This window comes from Coregonus clupeaformis, chromosome 33 (assembly GCF_020615455.1).
Source record: "Coregonus clupeaformis isolate EN_2021a chromosome 33, ASM2061545v1, whole genome shotgun sequence".
In the NCBI taxonomy this organism is placed as follows: domain Eukaryota; kingdom Metazoa; phylum Chordata; class Actinopteri; order Salmoniformes; family Salmonidae; genus Coregonus; species Coregonus clupeaformis.
Genome location: NC_059224.1, coordinates 22,877,495 through 22,896,166, shown reverse-complemented (window position 1 = coordinate 22,896,166; position 18,672 = coordinate 22,877,495). Strand labels below are relative to the sequence as shown.

General features: G+C 46.5%; 1 protein-coding gene across 1 annotated transcript in view; it reads right to left on the bottom strand.

The window, feature by feature from the left end:
* Positions 1-18,328, bottom strand: part of efr3bb (EFR3 homolog Bb (S. cerevisiae)) — an 81,624-nt gene extending 63,296 nt beyond the window's left edge. Inside the window, exon 1 of the mRNA XM_041860395.2 lies at positions 17,660-18,328. Within this exon, the coding sequence (XP_041716329.2) occupies positions 17,660-17,864 (205 nt within the window). The 5' untranslated portion in view covers positions 17,865-18,328. The remainder of the gene's footprint in view (positions 1-17,659) is intronic.
* Positions 18,329-18,672: the final 344 nt, after the last annotated feature.

Below are 18,672 nucleotides of genomic sequence, written 5' to 3'. Positions count from 1 at the left end.
AGGTCCATATACAGTGGTGCGCCAGTACACTGAGCAAAATTATCTAGTTGCCACTCCAGAACGGAGGAAAGTACACCAACTGTGCCATGTAAATTTGTTAAAACCCTATTATGTACGTTCCTCTGAGACTGAACAGTGGGAGTCTACAGAGGACGGTAAAACTGTTATTTTGACTGATACTGTTATTTCCCTGGGTTCTGATCATGCTAGGTCTGTGCAGGAGGAGGAAGATGTTTCTGGTCCCAACGATTGCATATTGCAGGGTAGATTGAAAAATTCAGAGACACTGGAGATTTTAGATAGCCTTCTTACTCATCTACCTGTTGATGGGCGGAAAGAGATGGTTGGTCTGATTCTGAGATTTCCAGGTTTGTTTTCTAATACACCTACACGTACAAACTTAATAGAACATGATATTGACATTGGAGATGCTGACCCCATTCGTCAACGGTTCTAGAGTTTCTTCAGAGAAACTGCGTTGTCTGGATGCTGAGGTCAGGTACATGCTGGAGAGTAAAATAGCAGAGCCTTCTTTCTCCAGTTGGGCTTCTCCCTGTATCTTGGTCAGTAAATCGGATGGAACAAACAGATTTTGTACGGACTACCGTAAGGTAAACGATGTCACTAAGCCGGATTCATTTCCTCTTCCTCGGATGGAGGACTGCGTTGATCAAGTCGGCGCAGCAAAGTTTGTGGGCAAATTTGACCTGTTAAAGGGCTATTGGCAGGTGCCACTGACGAGTAGGGCACGTGAAATCTCTGCCTTTATTACACCTTTTGGTCTGTACTCGTATTCGGTTATGAGTTTCGGCCTGCGTAATGCACCTGCCACTTTTCAGCGACTTATGAACAGGGTTGTCTCTGGTCTGGCCGGGTGCGCTGTTTATCTGGACGATGTAGTGATATATGCATATACTTGGGAGGAACATCTGTCCCGTATTCAAGCCTTGTTCGAACGTCTGGCTGCGGGTCGCCTCACGATAAATTTGGCTAAATGTGAGTTTGCTCAGGCGACTGTTACATACCTTGGAAAGGTGGTTGGGCAGGGTGAAGTGCGTCCTGATCGGGCTAAAGTGGCAGCTATTGATGCTTTTCCACCACCAACTACTAAAAAGGAACTGATGCGTTTCTTGGGAATGATTGGGTATTATCGTGGTTTTTGTAGGAACTTCTCGACTGTGGTCGCTCCCTTGACAGATTTGCTGAAAGCTAAGGCTGTTTACGTATGGTATTCTCGTTGTCAACAGGCTTTTGAAGATGCAAAGAGATTGCTTACCTCAACTCGGGTGCTGGCTGCTCCTCGTGTGGATTTGTAATTTACCTTGCAGGTGGATGCTAGTCATGTGGGGGTAGGTGCAGTTTTGCTGCAAGCAGATGTGTCTGGGGTTGAGAGGCCTGTTAGTTTCTTTTCCAAAAAGTTTAACCATTATTAGTTGAACTAGTCGGTCATTGAAAAAGAAGCGCTAGCACTCATATGGGCGCTGCAACACTTCGAAGTGTATGTTGGGTCGGGAGTAGTACCTATTGTGGTCTACACCGACCATAATCCTCTCACCTTTTTGAGGTCGATGATGTGTCCTAATCAGAGGATAATTAGATGGTGTTTATTTTTACAATCCTTCCATCTAGATGTGCGGCACATCCGGGGGACTGATAACATGATTGCTAATGTTCCTGAATGTCGCCCTGTTCCTGAATGTTTAGGATGCTGAGGTCTGGGGAGGAGGATGTTGGCTGGGACAAGTGGAGGTGTGAACATGTAACAACTTGTTAATTTGGGACACAGAGGCTGGTACGTTTTTCTGGGGTCCTTGTTGGTCCCCGGTTTTATGGGGGGGGGGTATGACGACCCTCCCACTCTGTCTGCCGTATTCTCCCTCTTTGCTCTTGTTTCCTTATTAGGATGCTGGTGGGCGGAGTTGGGAGGGTCGTCAGCTACATGGGAAACACCTGGGCTTGGGTGTGTCCCAGGATAAATGGACCTCTTCCACATTCATTGAGGAGACTCTCTCCATGCAGACACCTTGATTGATTTTTGTTGTGGTATTTTTGTGGCTTTTTGGTTGTTTGCTTTGGCACCTTTCAACACCTTGCATTATTCATGCAAAACACTCACTTACACTACTGATTACTGATTACACACACCATTGTTAATTATCCTTAGTTTACTTTAGTTAATAAATATATATTTTGGTATTCCTTGTCTCCACGTTGTCTCCCTTTTGTTACGAACTTTGAGCCGGTTCGTGACACAGTGCATTCTGATAGGTTGTTGTGCTGCTAGTTCTGCATACTCCTCATGCTTTTCACTTTAGTTTGAGAAAGAGAGAGAGTTAGAAAAAAATGGGGGGAGGTAGAGAGGAAGAGGGGTATAGAGAGCTGGAGAGAAAGATGGAGAGGTGAAAGGATGAAAGAAGGACAGAGAGTGAGCAGGAATGAGGGAGACAGATGGAAGAGAGAGAGCGACAGATACCTAACCTAAAGAGAAATACATGGACTTAGTACACAGACAGACACACAGACAGGGAGGGAATTTCATCAACAGCTCATCTCGTTATGTCTTATCTGCACCTGCTGTCACAAAGCTGCTCTGTGTTTTTCCAAAGACACGTGGCCAGCAAATGTGAGCAAATATACCCTTCCGTTCCCATCAGTACGCACTTTAGCACTTTATCCTGCTATCAATATCAGGAAATACAGAGACCTTCTAAATCTATCCATGGCTGTGTGTGTGCGTGCGTGCGTGCGTATGATCTCCAAAGACTTATCCATCTGCTACTTCAACAGAACCGCTACTCCCTCCCCTGCGTGAGATTGATTGCACTCTGCTATGTGTTCGTCTGTAAATGTGTGTGTGTCCGAAGCAGAGTATGTGAGCGGAGCGGAGCTGAAGCGGAGCATGCCCAATTTGACTGGAGCAAGATTCCGGCCTTCACGCCCGCTCCAGTAGCGCTCACTTCACGAGCTCAGGGCATGCCCGCCCCAGCATGCATTTGTAGTCTACTTGTGTGCTGCTATAGACCCTTACTTTAACTAATGTCATGGAGTTCGCTAAATATTTTCATAAAGAAACTGATAAAACGCACAGGTGCTAAATCAAGGTGGCTTACAAAGATGAGGACCAAGAGCAAGAGAGGGAGTGCGGTGATGTAATGTCCACAACTAAAGAATCATTGTGGAATCTGAAAATACACTTATCCTAAAAGCATGATGGTGTGCTTACTACATGCACATGCTAAAAGAAAGGAACGAGGTGGGTAGATAACTAAGTGTTTCATTGTAGCAAAGTATTTATAAACTAAAAATCAGATCTCTTAAAAGTTTCGTAAATGTTTGTTCTATTATCTATACAATAGGCCATAATTGATTTTGTTCTAATAGGTCTGGCATATTCCCACGCTCAGGGAGCTTTCCATTATGATTGGGTTATTTTGCCTAAAAACCTTTAGGCTTACCTATAAAAATAAAAATAAAAATAAAGATCTACAACTCTGTCCAGATTGGCCAAAAGGGTGTTTAGCATCCCCAGTGGCACTGCAAGTGTGGAGAGGATATTATCCGCTGCTGGCCAGCTCTCCAGGCACCATTGCATGAGCCTGAAGCCACAGACCGGCCAAACTCATGTTTCTAAAAATTAATTCTAAAAATTAATTCAAAAAGGCACTAATAAGTAATTTTTCATTTAATTTGTATTTCATTCTTAGTAAGTCACAGCCTACATGCGTAATTTATAGACTATAATGATTTAATACAACGAAATGTATATACATTTGTTTTACTTTTACGACTTTTTCTCCCCAATTTCGTTGGTAGTCATAGTCGGGAGAGGCGAAGGTCGAGAGTCATGCGTCCTCCGAAACACGACCCTGCCAAGCCGCACTGCTTCTTGACACACTGCTCGCTTAACCCGGAAGCCAGCCGCACCAATGCGCCGGAGGAAACACCATCCAGCTGGCAACCGAAGTCAGCTTGTAGGCGCCCGGCCCGCCACAAGGAGTTGCTAGAGCGCGATGGGACAAAGAAATCCCGGCCGGCCAAACCCTCCCCTAACCCGGACGACGCTGGGCCAATTGTGCGCCGCCTCATGGGTCTCCCGGTCACGGCCGGCTGTAGTGACGCAGTGCGATGCAGTGCCTTAGACCGCTGCGCCACTCGGGAGGCCCCGGAATGTTGTTTAAATGCTGAGCACTTTATGTCACTACCAGCCTATTGTGTCGCACTCCCAAATGCTTCACAATCTATTTCTTTGTAGGCTATAGCCTTGAAATAATATAGCCTAAATAATTCCTTTTTGTTCCTTCTTAGGCTCCCTGTCTGGCTCCTGACCTATTTAGAGTGTTTATATGCTGTTTAATATGACATGTAGCCTATTTGAAATTATGTTCGCTTCTTAAATTCACCTTTTCATGTTTGTTCAAATACTTTTCATTCAAATCCATATGGTTTGGTTTCAATACTTAAAAACCAATTGGTAGGTCCAGGTAGTCACAAAAATAGGTGGGTGTTGATTAAACTGTGATTTTAATGAATGGAGCGAATTTGGAGTGAGATTTCCAAACGCTCAACTCCGCTCACATGCTCTGCTCTGGTGTGTGTGTGTGTGTGTGTGTGGCGGGACCAGGTTCTGAGAAGTATCGTGACCAAATGACATCATCACACACACTCTCACATACCTCCTACCTACTGTGCTCAGCACGCTTCACTGTAACCAGTGCATACTGCAAAGATAATCCAGCACATTATTGTATGCTACATGCACAGCAATCACACACACACTCTGTGCTCTGCTCACCATGAAGGGTCATTACATAAGGAAGGGAGACCACTGAAGCTCCTTTCTCTGTTAAAGTCATTAATAGGAAATAGGGACAGAGTACCAGTGAGTGCCACTCAGGCCACACAGAAACACGAGACCCTCGGCCACTATCACTAGCAGACATTTCCACAGCCAAACAAACACACACCCCGATCGTAAAGAAGATCACGGAACATACACGTCCAATTCATTGAACGTGTCAAATGCTGTGTGGGTGAGAGAAAACATGTTGGATGAGCACAGTCCCTACTCTGAGAACAGCTAAACACGACATCATTAGGCTATATGTACATCATTCATCGTACCTATCAGTTGAACTATGCATCTTCAGACCTGTATGAACATGATCCATACAGCTCAATAGTGTACAGTAATGCACTGAACTGAATGTGAGCGCAAAGAGAAGTCAGCATGTGGCATTCACACCACAGCTAAATGAATGGCAGCATATTGAAGCACCATTGGAAAGATAATGAAAAACATCCTGTATTACCTGAATGAACAGTGGCTAGCTAATTCTACCACATGGACCAACATCAATACACTAATTTAGCTCAATAAACAACAGCCTCCTGGAACATCTAGACAAACAACCTCCACACACACACACACAGGCAAAATGCCATATTAGCAGTACAGCTAGTAAGGCATGGAAATTGCCAGGGACCTAAAGATTCGATATTATCACGATACGATATGTATTGCAATTCTCACGATTCTATATGTATTGCGATTCGATACTGCGATTTTATTGCGATTGGATGTTCCAAAAACATTGCTCAATATATGTCTGCGGAGAGACAAGAGAAAATGTGTTTTAATTAGTCATGGAAATAAAAGTGCTGAAAACAATTTGGCTCACTATTTAAAAAGAAGATGGCTCTAGGATGAAAAATACCTGAGTTTTGGCGCAGGTACAGCAGACTAGCGCTAGCTAGCGCTCATATACAGTGGGGGAAAAAAGTATTTAGTCAGCCACCCATTGTGCAAGTTCTCCCACTTAAAAAGATGAGAGAGGCCTGTAACTTTCATCATAGGTACACGTCAACTATGACAGACAAATTGAGAAAAGAAAATCCAGAAAATCACATTGTAGGATTTTTAATGAATTGATTTGCAAATTATGGTGGAAAATAAGTATTTGGTCACCTACAAACAAGCAAGATTTCTGGCTCTCACAGACCTGTAACTTCTTCTTTAAGAGGCTCCTCTGTCCTCCACTCGTTACCTGTATTAATGGCACCTGTTTGAACTTGTTATCAGTATAAAAGACACCTGTCCACAACCTCAAACAGTCACACTCCAAACTCCACTATGGCCAAGACCAAAGAGCTGTCAAAGGACACCAGAAACAAAATTGTAGACCTGCACCAGGCTGGGAAGACTGAATCTGCAATAGGTAAGCAGCTTGGTTTGAAGAAATCAACTGTGGGAGCAATTATTAGGAAATGGAAGACATACAAGACCACTGATAATCTCCCTCGATCTGGGGCTCCACGCAAGATCTCACCCCGTGGGGTCAAAATGATCACAAGAACGGTGAGCAAAAATCCCAGAACCACACGGGGGGACCTAGTGAATGACCTGCAGAGAGCTGGGACCAATGTAACAAAGCCTACCATCAGTAACACACTAAGCCGCCAGGGACTCAAATTCTGCAGTGCCAGACGTGTCCCCATGCTTAAGCCAGTACATGTCCAGGCCCGTCTGAAGTTTGCTAGAGTGCATTTGGATGATCCAGAAGAGGATTGGGAGAATGTCATATGGTCAGATGAAACCAAAATAGAACTTTTTGGTAAAAACTCAACTCGTCGTGTTTGGAGGACAAAGAATGCTGAGTTGCATCCAAAGAACACCATACCTACTGTGAAGCATGGGGGTGGAAACGTCATGCTTTGGGGCTGTTTTTCTGCAAAGGGACCAGGACGACTGATCCGTGTAAAGGAAAGAATGAATGGGACCATGTATCGTGAGATTTTGAGTGAAAACCTCCTTCCATCAGCAAGGGCATTGAAGATGAAACATGGCTGGGTCTTTCAGCATGACAATGATCCCAAACACACCGCCCGGGCAACGAAGGAGTGGCTTCGTAAGAAGCATTTCAAGGTCCTGGAGTGGCCTAGCCAGTCTCCAGATCTCAACCCCATAGAAAATCTTTGGAGGGAGTTGAAAGTCTGTGTTGCCCAGCGACAGCCCCAAAACATCACTGCTCTAGAGGAGATCTGCATGGAGGAATGGGCCAAAATACCAGCAACAGTGTGTGAAAACCTTGTGAAGACTTACAGAAAACGTTTGACCTGTGTCATTGCCAACAAAGGGTATATAACAAAGTATTGAGAAACTTTTGTTATTGACCAAATACTTATTTTCCACCATAATTTGCAAATAAATTCATTAAAAATCCTACAATGTGATTTTCTGGATTTCTTTTCTCTTTTTGTCTGTCATAGTTGACGTGTACCTATGATGAAAATTACAGGCCTCTCTCACCTTTTTAAGTGGGAGAACTTGTACAATTGGTGGCTGACTAAATACTTTTTTTCCCCACTGTACTGTATATACAGTGGGGGGGAAAAGTATTTAGTCAGCCACCAATTGCAGGTCTACAATTTTGTTTCTGGTGTCCTTTGACAGCTCTTTGGTCTTGGCCATAGTGGAGTTTGGAGTGTGACTGTTTGAGGTTGTGGACAGGTGTCTTTTATACTGATAACAAGTTCAAACAGGTGCCATTAATACAGGTAACGAGTGGAGGACAGAGGAGCCTCTTAAAGAAGAAGTTACAGGTCTGTGAGAGCCAGAAATCTTGCTTGTTTGTAGGTGACCAAATACTTATTTTCCACCATAATTTGCAAATCAATTCATTAAAAATCCTACAATGTGATTTTCTGGATTTTTTAAAATCTATTTGTCTGTCATAGTTGACGTGTACCTATGATGAAAATTACAGGCCTCTCTCATCTTTTTAAGTGGGAGAACTTGCACAATTGGTGGCTGACTAAATACTTTTTTCCCCCACTGTATATTTATTTTTATCAATACTTGGAGTCAAAGTACTGATATAATATTGTCCAAAATTAATATTGCGATAAGTAACTATCCATTTTTTCCCTGGTCATTCAACAAGGGTGACTGTGTCAGTCTATTACACACACACAAACATGTATTAGGCCAGTGCAATAAGAGTGTGTATTATACACACATGTAAAATATACATTGATATGTGCACACACACGAATATGTCAATATACTATAGAGGACCAGAAGACGGCTTCAGTGACAGTATAAGAAGTTACCGATAAGCAGCAACTTACATAGTTCACCTAGAATGTACATGATCAGAGACACAGCTGGACACCTCTTCGGTACCACCACAGAACTACAGTTAACGCTATTAGAATACTATATATTATATAGTTCCATATGCATACAAGTCACATACTAGTCAACATGCATCACATACTAGTCTACATGCATGAGATATCCTACACTGTCTAGAGCAGTGACCATCACTGGGAAAATATAAAAAAAAACATGCCATTTAGAGAAGGTAGGAAAACTGGCTCAACGGAGGATGATTGACATTGCGCACAGACACACACAGAGAAAAGGGATACTTGTTATTCTTACCGTACATCGAACACGATGCTTGACGCGTTTCACTGTCTGCCTGCAGCCTCTCTGAAGCGGTCACGGTTATTCACACACACACGCTGCTGTGCAAACAAGACACCGAAAAATACACACACCCACACTGTGTTCTCTGGGGTTAATACACATATACACGGTTACATTCACACACACGGTCTAGTAGGCTTGCAAGCTTGCTCCTAGCAATAAAAATGCGCACACATACGCGCGCGTACGAGAAGGCTGACCGACAGCGTCAGCGAGAAGTGTGTTGCGATGACCTTGGATTTTCCCGTTAGCGCTCCCAATCGCTCGGTCTCAAGAGAAGGACGCCGATTTCACACACACACACGCACCCACACCTCCCCTCCAATCACAATTCACACACGAGAGAGAGCGAGAGAGAGAGAGGAGGAAAACAGCTCTGCACCTACAGGGGTTGTGAGGGAGAAACCCTCCACCCACGCACTCTTCTGCTCTCTCCCCACCCTCTGCCTGCATCACCGTCTCCCCGTCCCCCCCCCCGTCCACCATCAGTCTTTCCATTTCCTCACTTGCCTCCCCCCCACTAGCCCTCCCTCGCCTCCCCCCACTAGCCCTCCCTCGCCTCCCCCCACTAGCCCTCCCTCGCCTCCCCCCACTAGCCCTCCCTCGCCTCCCACCACTAGCCCTCCCTCGCCTCCCCCCACTAGCCCTCCCTCGCCTCCCCCACTAGCGCCTCCCCCCACTAGCCTCCCCCCACTAGCCCTCCCTCCCTCAATCTCCCCCTTTCCATGTATTCCTCTCCCTCTTTCCACTTCCTCCCCTCGCTCCTTTTCTGTGCCAAAGTGTGCTACATTTCATGACCATATGACAAGCATACTAAGCGCACAGCTGGCTTCCTAAATATGGATTTTTTTCCAAATAGCTCTCAAGTCTCAAGTTCAAAAACGTCTGTGTATCATCTTTCTGTACGACTGACTGTGCTGAGTGTGTGCATACAGCAGGTATAGGGCGATTCCAAGCCAGCGGGAACGGAAAATATGTTTGGTATCTCAGATTGTTCTGGCAATTCTCACATAGGAATTTCATTGGGAGGAAGGATGTTTAACATGCTTTTTTTTTTGCTGCAGACTAACCGACCATCATTAACCGGTCAACAAACTAACTTTTTTTTCCAAATAGTAAAATTATGTGACCAACAGAAAATACTATGCATGCAAACTGTCACGAGTTGCTAAGCCAGAACCCAGAAGCAGACCAGGACAAGGTAAGTTGAAACGAAGGTGAGTGTTTATTACAAATTCAAGAGTGATGCTGAATAATCCAGGGAACAGAGCGGGCGGCGTTGATTAGTTGTTGGGGGTGCAGTGGTTGATCCCATCCTGGGTCGGCAGCCGCCGACCACCAGGCAGAGGTTGGATGAAGGTTCCGGACGGGTGACTGCAGATGGAACAAAACGGGGGTAAGTAAGCAACAAACCAACAAGGTGCAAAAACAACAAAACTAACACTAGGCTCTAAGACTGATACTCTGGTAAACCTACTGTTCATGGCTAACGATCCGGCAGGGAATGGATGTTAGGCCAGAGCCTAAGAAGGGTGATGATCAGGACCAGGTGTGCAGATTGCTGATGGGATGCAGGTGCGGAAATCAAGAGAGCTCCCGGAGCGTTCCCGAACCCTCGGGAAACTGGAGATCACGAACAGAAAAACTAGTCACCAGGACAGGACCCGACTCAGACTGCCGGGATCGTTACAGTACCCCCCCTCCGACCAAACGCCACCGGGCGGACTCCCCGGAGCGCCAGGATGGAGGCGGTAGAAGTCACTGATGAGGTCAGCATCTAGGACCTGTCGCCGCGGAATCCAACTCCTCTCTTCAGGACCATACCCCTCCCAGTCCACGAGATACTGGAAACCCCGGCCCCGCCGTCTGGAATCCATGATGCGACGCACCGTGTAGGCAGGACCACCTCCGATCATCCGAGGAGGAGGAGGAGGAGGCGGAGGAGGCAACAGAGGACTGAGGAAAACAGGCTTGAGGCAGGAGACATGAAAGGTGGGATGGACTCTGAGCGTCCTCGGGAGTTTGAGTCGAACTGCCACCGGATTGATCACCTTCTCCACCACAAACGGACCAATGAACTTCGGTAACAACTTCCTAGACTCAGTCCGTAACGGAAGATCCCGTGTGGCCAACCAGACCCTATCTCCGATGGAATAGGTGGGAGCGGGGATCCGGCGACGATTCGCCTGGAGCTGATACCGGTCCGAAACTCTAAGGAGTGCCTTTCTGGCCCGATGCCAGGTCCGGTGGCAACGACGAATATGGGCCTGAACAGAAGGCACTGAGAGCTCCTTCTCCTGAGAAGGGAACAGGGGAGGTTGGTAGCCATACAGGCACTGGAAGGGAGACATCCCAGTGGCAGATGTAGGGAGAGTATTGTGGGCATACTCAACCCAAGGCAACTGAGAGACCCAGGAGGTGGGGTTGGAAGAGACCAGGCAGCGTAGCGTGGATTCCATCTTCTGGTTGGCTCTCTCCGCCTGACCATTGGATTGGGGGGTGAAAACCAGATGTGAGACTGACTGTAGCTCCAATGGCCAAACAGAAGGACTTCCAGACAGCAGAGGTAAACTGAGGGCCACGGTCGGAAACGATATCACTGGGCAAACCGTGGACCCTGAAAACCTCCCCTAACCAGGATCTCGGACGTCTCCGAGGCAGAGGAAGCTTGGCAATTGGCACAAAGTGGGCGAACTTGCTGAATCTGTCCACGATAGTCAGAACGACCGTGTTCCCCTCAGAAGCGGGCAACCCAGTGACGAAGTCCAGGGCCAGATGCGACCATGGTCGCGGGGAATAGGAAGGGGTGAAGTAGTCCAGAGCTGGGCCGATTGGTACTCTTATTCTGCGCACACACTGGACAGGCAGCAACAAAACCCAGAGTATCCTCGGCCATGGCAGGCCACCAAAAAGCGTCTGCGAAGAAACGCCATTGTCCGAGCCACGCCAGGGTGACAAGCCATCTTGCTGGCGTGGGACCATTTGAGGACAGCAGGACGAATCCGACTCAGGCACAAACAACCGACCGGGTGGACCGTTACCGGGACCGGGCTGAGTCCGAAGGGCCGCCAGCACCTCCTCCTCAATCTTCCACATAACTGCTCCCACGACGCAGTTCCGGGGAGAATTGTCTCGGTCTTGGACCCACTCTCCTCCGTCTTGGAGAACATCCGGGACAAGGCGTCCGCCTTGCCGTTCTTAGATCCAGGTCGGAACGTCAGGGAAAACTTGAATCGTCCGAAAAACAACGCCCACCTGGCCTGACGGGGAGTTGAGACGTTTAGCCGATTGCACGTAAGCAAGATTCTTGTGGTCAGTCCAGACAATAAACGGTTGCTCCGCCCCCTCCAACCAGTGGCGCCACTCCTCCAAGGCAAGTTTCACCGCGAGAAGCTCCCGGTTACCCACATCGTAATTCCTCTCCGCAGGCGAAAGGCGACGAGAGTAGTAGGCGCAGGGATGGAGTTTACTGTCCGTGGAGCATCGCTGCGACAGGATGGCGCCAACTCCCACATCAGACGCGTCCACTTCAACGACGAACTGACGGGCCGTGTCCGGTTGAGAGAGAATCGGTGCGTTGGTGAATCGCCTCTTCAAATCCAGAAACGCTCGATCCGCCTCCGGATTCCACTTGAAGGTCCTGATACTGGAAGTCAAGGCAGTTAACGGAGCGGCCACACGGCTGTAATCCCGGATGAATCTGCGGTAGAAATTCGAAACCCCAAAAATCTCTGGAGCTGCAATCTCGTACCGGGCTGGGCCCATTCCAGAACCGCTCTAACCTTCTCCTGGTCCATCCTAATCTCTCCCCTGGAGATGATGTACCCGAGAAAGGATGTCGTGTGGGCGTGAAACTCGCACTTCTCGGCCTTCACGAACAGGCGATTCTCCAACAATCGCTGCAGAACCTGCCGGACATGCTGGACGTGGTCGGAAGGTTCCTTCGAGAAGATCAGAATGTCATCCAGGTAAACAAACACAAAGAGACCGATCATATCTCTCAGGACGTCGTTCACCATACTCTGGAATACCGCTGGAGCATTGGTCAGTCCAAACGGCATCACCTGATACCGAAGTGACCCATCGGTGTATTGAAACCCGTCAACCACTCGTCCCCCTCTCTGATCCGGACCATGTGATACGCATTGCGTAGGTCTAGCTTGGTGAACACCGTAGCACCCTGTAAGGAGTCGAAGGCAGAACTCATCAAGGGCAGGGGATACTTGTTCTTGACCGTGATGTCATTCAACCCCGATAATCAATACACGGTCGAAGAGAGCCATCCTTCTTACCCACAAAGAAGAATCCTGCCCCCAGGGGTGATGACGAGGGACGAACGAGACCAGCAGCTAGGGACTCCTTGATGTAGGTCTCCAAAGCCTCACGTTCAGGTCGGGAGATACTGTATAACCTTCCCTTGGGGTAGACAGCTCCAGGGAACAGGTTGATGGCACAATCATATGGTCGGTGGGGAGGGAGTGACAGAGCCTTCTGCTTACTGAACACTTCCCCCAAATCGTGATATGTCTCGGGAACCAGGGACAAATCTGGGGGTTTAGCCTCAATCACCTGACTGGGAACCGAATGGGGGCAGGCAGTCTTGAGACAGTTAGCATGACAATCAAGGCTCCAACTCGTTACCTTGCCCGTCACCCAATCGAACGTGGGATTGTGTTCCTTCAGCCAGGGGTATCCAAGGACCAGAGGAACATGGGAAGACGGCAGAATGAAGAATGAAATCATCTCAGAATGATTCCCCGACAACCGCATCTTAACCGGTTCAGTCCTCATCGTGATACGTGCCAGACTACTGCCGTTCAGAGTGGTAGCTTCAATGGCTTCCGGCAATTGCTCCTTGGAAAGCCCCAGCTGTTCCACCAACTCGGCATCTAGAAAGCTTCCATCGGCACCTGAATCGATAAAAGCGTTAATCGCTAAGCTCTGATTCCTGTTCATAAGGGTAGCCGGGAAACGGGGTCTGACAGAGGTATTGAGAGGTCGAAACTGGCTCGCTAAAAGTCCTCCCAACTTTAGCGAGCCGCGCAGTTTGACGACCCGACTGGAACCTGAGAAGCTGATCGGTTGGACGGAACCCATTGCTTCTCCCTCCTTCGCTCTCGGACTCGATTATCCACCCGAATAGACAAGGCTACCAAGCTGTCCAGGTCACTAGGCTCGGATAGGAGATCAACTCATCCTTGAGCTGCTCCGACAGACCCTGGTAAAAGGCCGCTTGCAGAGCCTCCTCATTCCACCCACTCTCCACAGCCAACGTCTTGAACTCGATCACGAAGTCGGCCACGCTGCGAGTTCCTTGGCGAAGCGAAAACAGGCGCCTAGCTGCGTCCCTCCCTCGGACGGAATGGTCGAAGAGCTTCCTCATCTCGGCCGTGAACCCCTGGTATGAAGCCATGCAGGGATCCTGTCGTTCCCAAACGGCTGAAGCCCACTCCAGCGCTCGACCACGCAGCAACTCAATCACAAAGGCTATCCTAGCCTTGTTTGTGGCATAAGAGTAGGGCTGTAGATCGAACACTAATCCACACTGCATAAGGAAGGAACGGCATCTTCCCAGCTCCCCCTCATATTTATCCGGCGTCGGAACCTTGGGCTCACGGAAGGACACAGCTTCAGAAGCGGCAGGCGAGATGGGCGAAACCGGTAGTGGATCCTCCACCGGACACTTGCGTTGGTTCTGGACCTCCGTCAGACCGGTAGAAAGGTTCCGAACTGACAACGCGATCTCCTGTAGTACCGTGCTATGATGGCCCAACATCTTCTCCTGCTGGGTAATGGCATGGCGAACAGAGTCCAGGTCCGCTGGGTTCATTACTGGCCGGATCGTTCTGTCACGCAGTTGCTAAGCCAGAACCCAGAAGCAGACCAGGACAAGGTAAGTTGAAACGAAGGTGAGTGTTTATTACAAATTCAAGAGTGATGCTGAATAATCCAGGGAACAGAGCGGGCGGCGTTGATTAGTTGTTGGGGGGTGCAGTGGTTGATCCCATCCTGGGTCGGCAGCCGCCGACCACCAGGCAGAGGTTGGATGAAGGTTCCGGACGGGTGACTGCAGATGGAACAAAACGGGGGTAAGTAAGCAACAAACCAACAAGGTGCAAAAACAACAAAACTAACACTAGGCTCTAAGACTGATACTCTGGTAAACCTACTGTTCATGGCTAACGATCTGGCAGGGAATGGATGTTAGGCCAGAGCCTAAGAAGGGTGATGATCAGGACCAGGTGTGCAGATTGCTGATGGGATGCAGGTGCGGAAATCAAGAGAGCTCCCCGGAGCGTTCCCGAACCCTCGGGAAACTGGAGATCACGAACAGAAAAACTAGTCACCAGACAGGACCCGACTCAGACTGCCGGGATCGTTACACAAACAAGGAACAGACATTTTTCCATTAAGAGCTTGCAACATGCAACAATAGCAAGCCTATCGTCTTACAGTCAAAAGGCTATAGCAATCATCAATCAAATGTATTTATAAAGCCCTTTTTACATCAGCAGATGTCACAAAGTGCTTATACAGAAACCAAGCCTAAAACCCCAAAGAGCAAGCAGATGTAGAAGCAATGCAGATAGCCTATTACTGAACATGCAACTCCTGTAATGAAGCAGCTCATAACACGTCATTTTAAAACATTTGCCAAAATGCAATTCGCGGGAAAACTGTTCTAAACACCGCACCTAAATGCGAGCGGTTCTGTGAAATTGATGAAAATCTCCATTAGAAACTGAGAAAGAGGGGGAATCTAATAGCAACAGCTAGGATGGGTTCCTAATATAACTAGGATTGTGCCTTTGGCTTCTGGACGACGTAAGAAAGTTGATATGAAAACCAATAGAACAGGAGAGACATCTTGATTAATGGCATGAGGAAGTATTTTTAGAATAATTGCTTCCACGTTTCTATTGTTGGATTTTGACTACTTTGAAGCAAGGTAAAACATGCCTCATAATTTGAAGTAAAGTAAAGTAAAACGTTCAGGTTTCAAGCAATTATACTGCCTCAAACTCACATTGTTAAGTGGTGGTTGACGCGCTGATAGCCTGCCTATCGTTGACGATAGCCTATGGCGAATGGGAGGCGCTCTTTAAGTTGAGATAGAGAAATGAAAATAGTTGCCCTTTTTAATCGTGGCCATCAAAACACGATTGCATTTAGAATTGTTATTTGTTGCGCAATGACTGGGCTTATAAAAGCACATATTTCACTCCATTACCAGCTTTTTGAGGAGCTACTCTGGCGCTGTTTTACAGGTGGTAAGCTATTCCGCTCCTCAAACTAGGCTCTGTATGCTGTGCAGGTGGGATAAATAAGATACATGAGGACTAATGAAAATACACTCGCGAATTTAATTCCACTAAATTATGCAAATTAACCTATAGACCGATAAGCATGACCAGTCAAATGTATTTTCGGCGTTTAACCGATTAACATCCCTACATGCTTTTTACATTTATATCACTAACCATTATTTATTTTGTATCATGATTAAAGTGGCCATTTTAGGCACTTTGTAGGCCTATAGTATACATTCCTTCTGTAAGACCTTATGATCCGTGAACCGTACATGATACAGACAACATCTTGATGTCATTATACTCCTTATAATTGTGCTCTCAAATACGGAGTATGTCTATATTCTGAAATAATATTTTTCACATACATTTATTCAATGTCTCAAAACGACCCTTTTTGATTTTGCTTATTTTTTAGACATTATATAGTTTGAAACAATATACTCTTTCAAACACATAACATTTCCAGAGTGGGCTCTCTAATTAGTTTAATGATATGACCTATTTTTTTTACATAGGAATGTATGTTATAGGTCATTAACCAATCTAAGTCTTGCTTTAGGATTGCACATTCAGCAAATCACCAGCAGAGGGAGTTCCCTTTTAATCCATTTAGCATTCACTGTGTTTGTTGCTGGTGCTCATAAAATTGATCAGAACTTCAGAATTAGCAGAGAGCCAACTCTGGAAATTGTATGTACTTGTAGAGTATATTGTTCCAAACAATACGTCTTAAAATGAACTAAATCAAAAAGGGTAGTTTTGAGATATTCATATTTGTAATTTTGAATACATTTATGTGAAACTTTGTATATGAGATTCTAGACATACTCCATATGTTAGATAGAGCACACTATGAGGAGGAGTATAATGACACCAAGATGTTGTCTGTATCATGTAGGGTTCACCGATCATGTCTTACAGGAGGCATGTATAGGTCTAAAAAGGGCCTAAAATGTCCACTTTCATCATTATTTTCAAAAAAAATTGCTTGTGATACAAATGTAAAAAGCATTTCAAACATCCTTCCTCTAAATTAAGTTTCTATGTGAGAATTGCCAGAACAATCTGAGATACTAAAAATGTTTCCCGCTCCAACTGGTGTGGAATCGCCCTATTGCTGGCCAGCTTGTTCTTTCTCTCCTGAAGCCTCTAGCCTTCTTCTCTAATAAACAGTTTGAAACAAGCATCTGTCTCGATTGGTTGGTTACAGTATTCTTTGCCAATTTTGCGGTAGTATGATTTCTGTAAGGAACATTAGCAGTTTTTTGTGGAACAATGCATTTAATCGTCAGGTCATGATGTCATGATAATAGATGGTGATAATAAAAAGGCCTAGGTCATAGATCTAATTCCTACCAGTTAATAGAGCTGGATTGGGTTGCCCCTTAACTCTGATCTAAGGTCAGTTTTGTGTTCTAAGCCAAGGTTAGAATGTTGGGAGGGTAAGCTGATCTCTGAGCTAAGGAACAACTCCAGAGCCAAGTGATTGCAATGATGAATTTTGCATAGCCTACACTGGTCACACTTCCACACAATGAGCAATCCACCACCTACATGCACCTACTAAACCTGTCAAAAAGCTCTCAAATACTCAACATGATAAGATGGACTACTTAACAGCTCTCAAATTCTCAAAAAGGCTAAATGCCTGAGCAGACTACCAAACATTGTACCTGATAAAAAAACAGCCCAAGTAAACAAGATGAAAGAGAGTGAGTGTGGAAAAGGGTTGAGCCACAGTGAAACAGAATGGAACAAAAATACTGTTGTAGGAGGAGAGGTAAGAAGAGGAACAGCGAGACAGAGAACAGCGAGACAGAGACAGAGAGAGCGAGGTGGAGATGGGACCTCTTACCCCTGCCAACGCGATGATCCAGGAGGGAACGACAGTCCAGTGCCAGCCTCTGAGAGGCTGGGATATCGGGCGCAGGCAGGGGCATGGTGGGTACACACACACACACCGGCTCACACACACTCAAGCACACAGCCAGTCTCTCACACACAGAAGCAAATCCTCGCACAAAAACACACACCGACACACTGGAACACATACAACACATAGGCTAGGCTATATAAAATCAAGTCCCAATGCCAAGACAAAAAAATTACTCACTAGTCTTGCATACAAATCAGTCCTGTCTTCAATCTACACAACCGCTCAGAGCCTCAAACAAGCCTGTAGTGTTACTGACGACACTAACTAAAGACTGTCAATTTCTTAACACAGAAACACATTGATTGACCACTAACTCAATAACAACATGCCCTTCACACGTACGCACCAGCTTCAACCTCAGCAACAAAACACCACACACACACGCCCTCCATACAGCTCCAACCAATGTGAAGAATTTCACAGACACACACAGCCCTTATGGCCCCTGCCGAAGACAACTTGTGTCTCTCTCAGAGTCTCTGTCCTGTGTTTCTTCTTCAGCTAGTGGAGGAGCTAACTGAGAGAACAGCCTGGGTGCCTTGGCTTTCAGTGCACTATGAGATTAGCGATTAGCCCCTTCTATAGCTGCTCTGCCTCCCTCTCTATCCCTCTCTCATTAATAAACATCTCACTAACACAATGGGCTTCACTATCCACCCTCTGTCTCTCTGTGAGAAAGAGAGGGAGGGAGGGAGAGAGAGAACAAGCATCAGAGAGGCAGCCTTTCAGCTACTTGGCGAGAGGTTCAAGAAGTTAAATCGCCAGCAGACACCAACGCTGGGGATACGTCTGGAAAATGTTATTTGTATACACTGACCCAGGACACACTCAGACACAAATACAGATAAACTAGTACACACACACACACACACACACACACACACACACACACAACCTATTACATAAGAGGAACATGGGCACCTCCTTGAGTG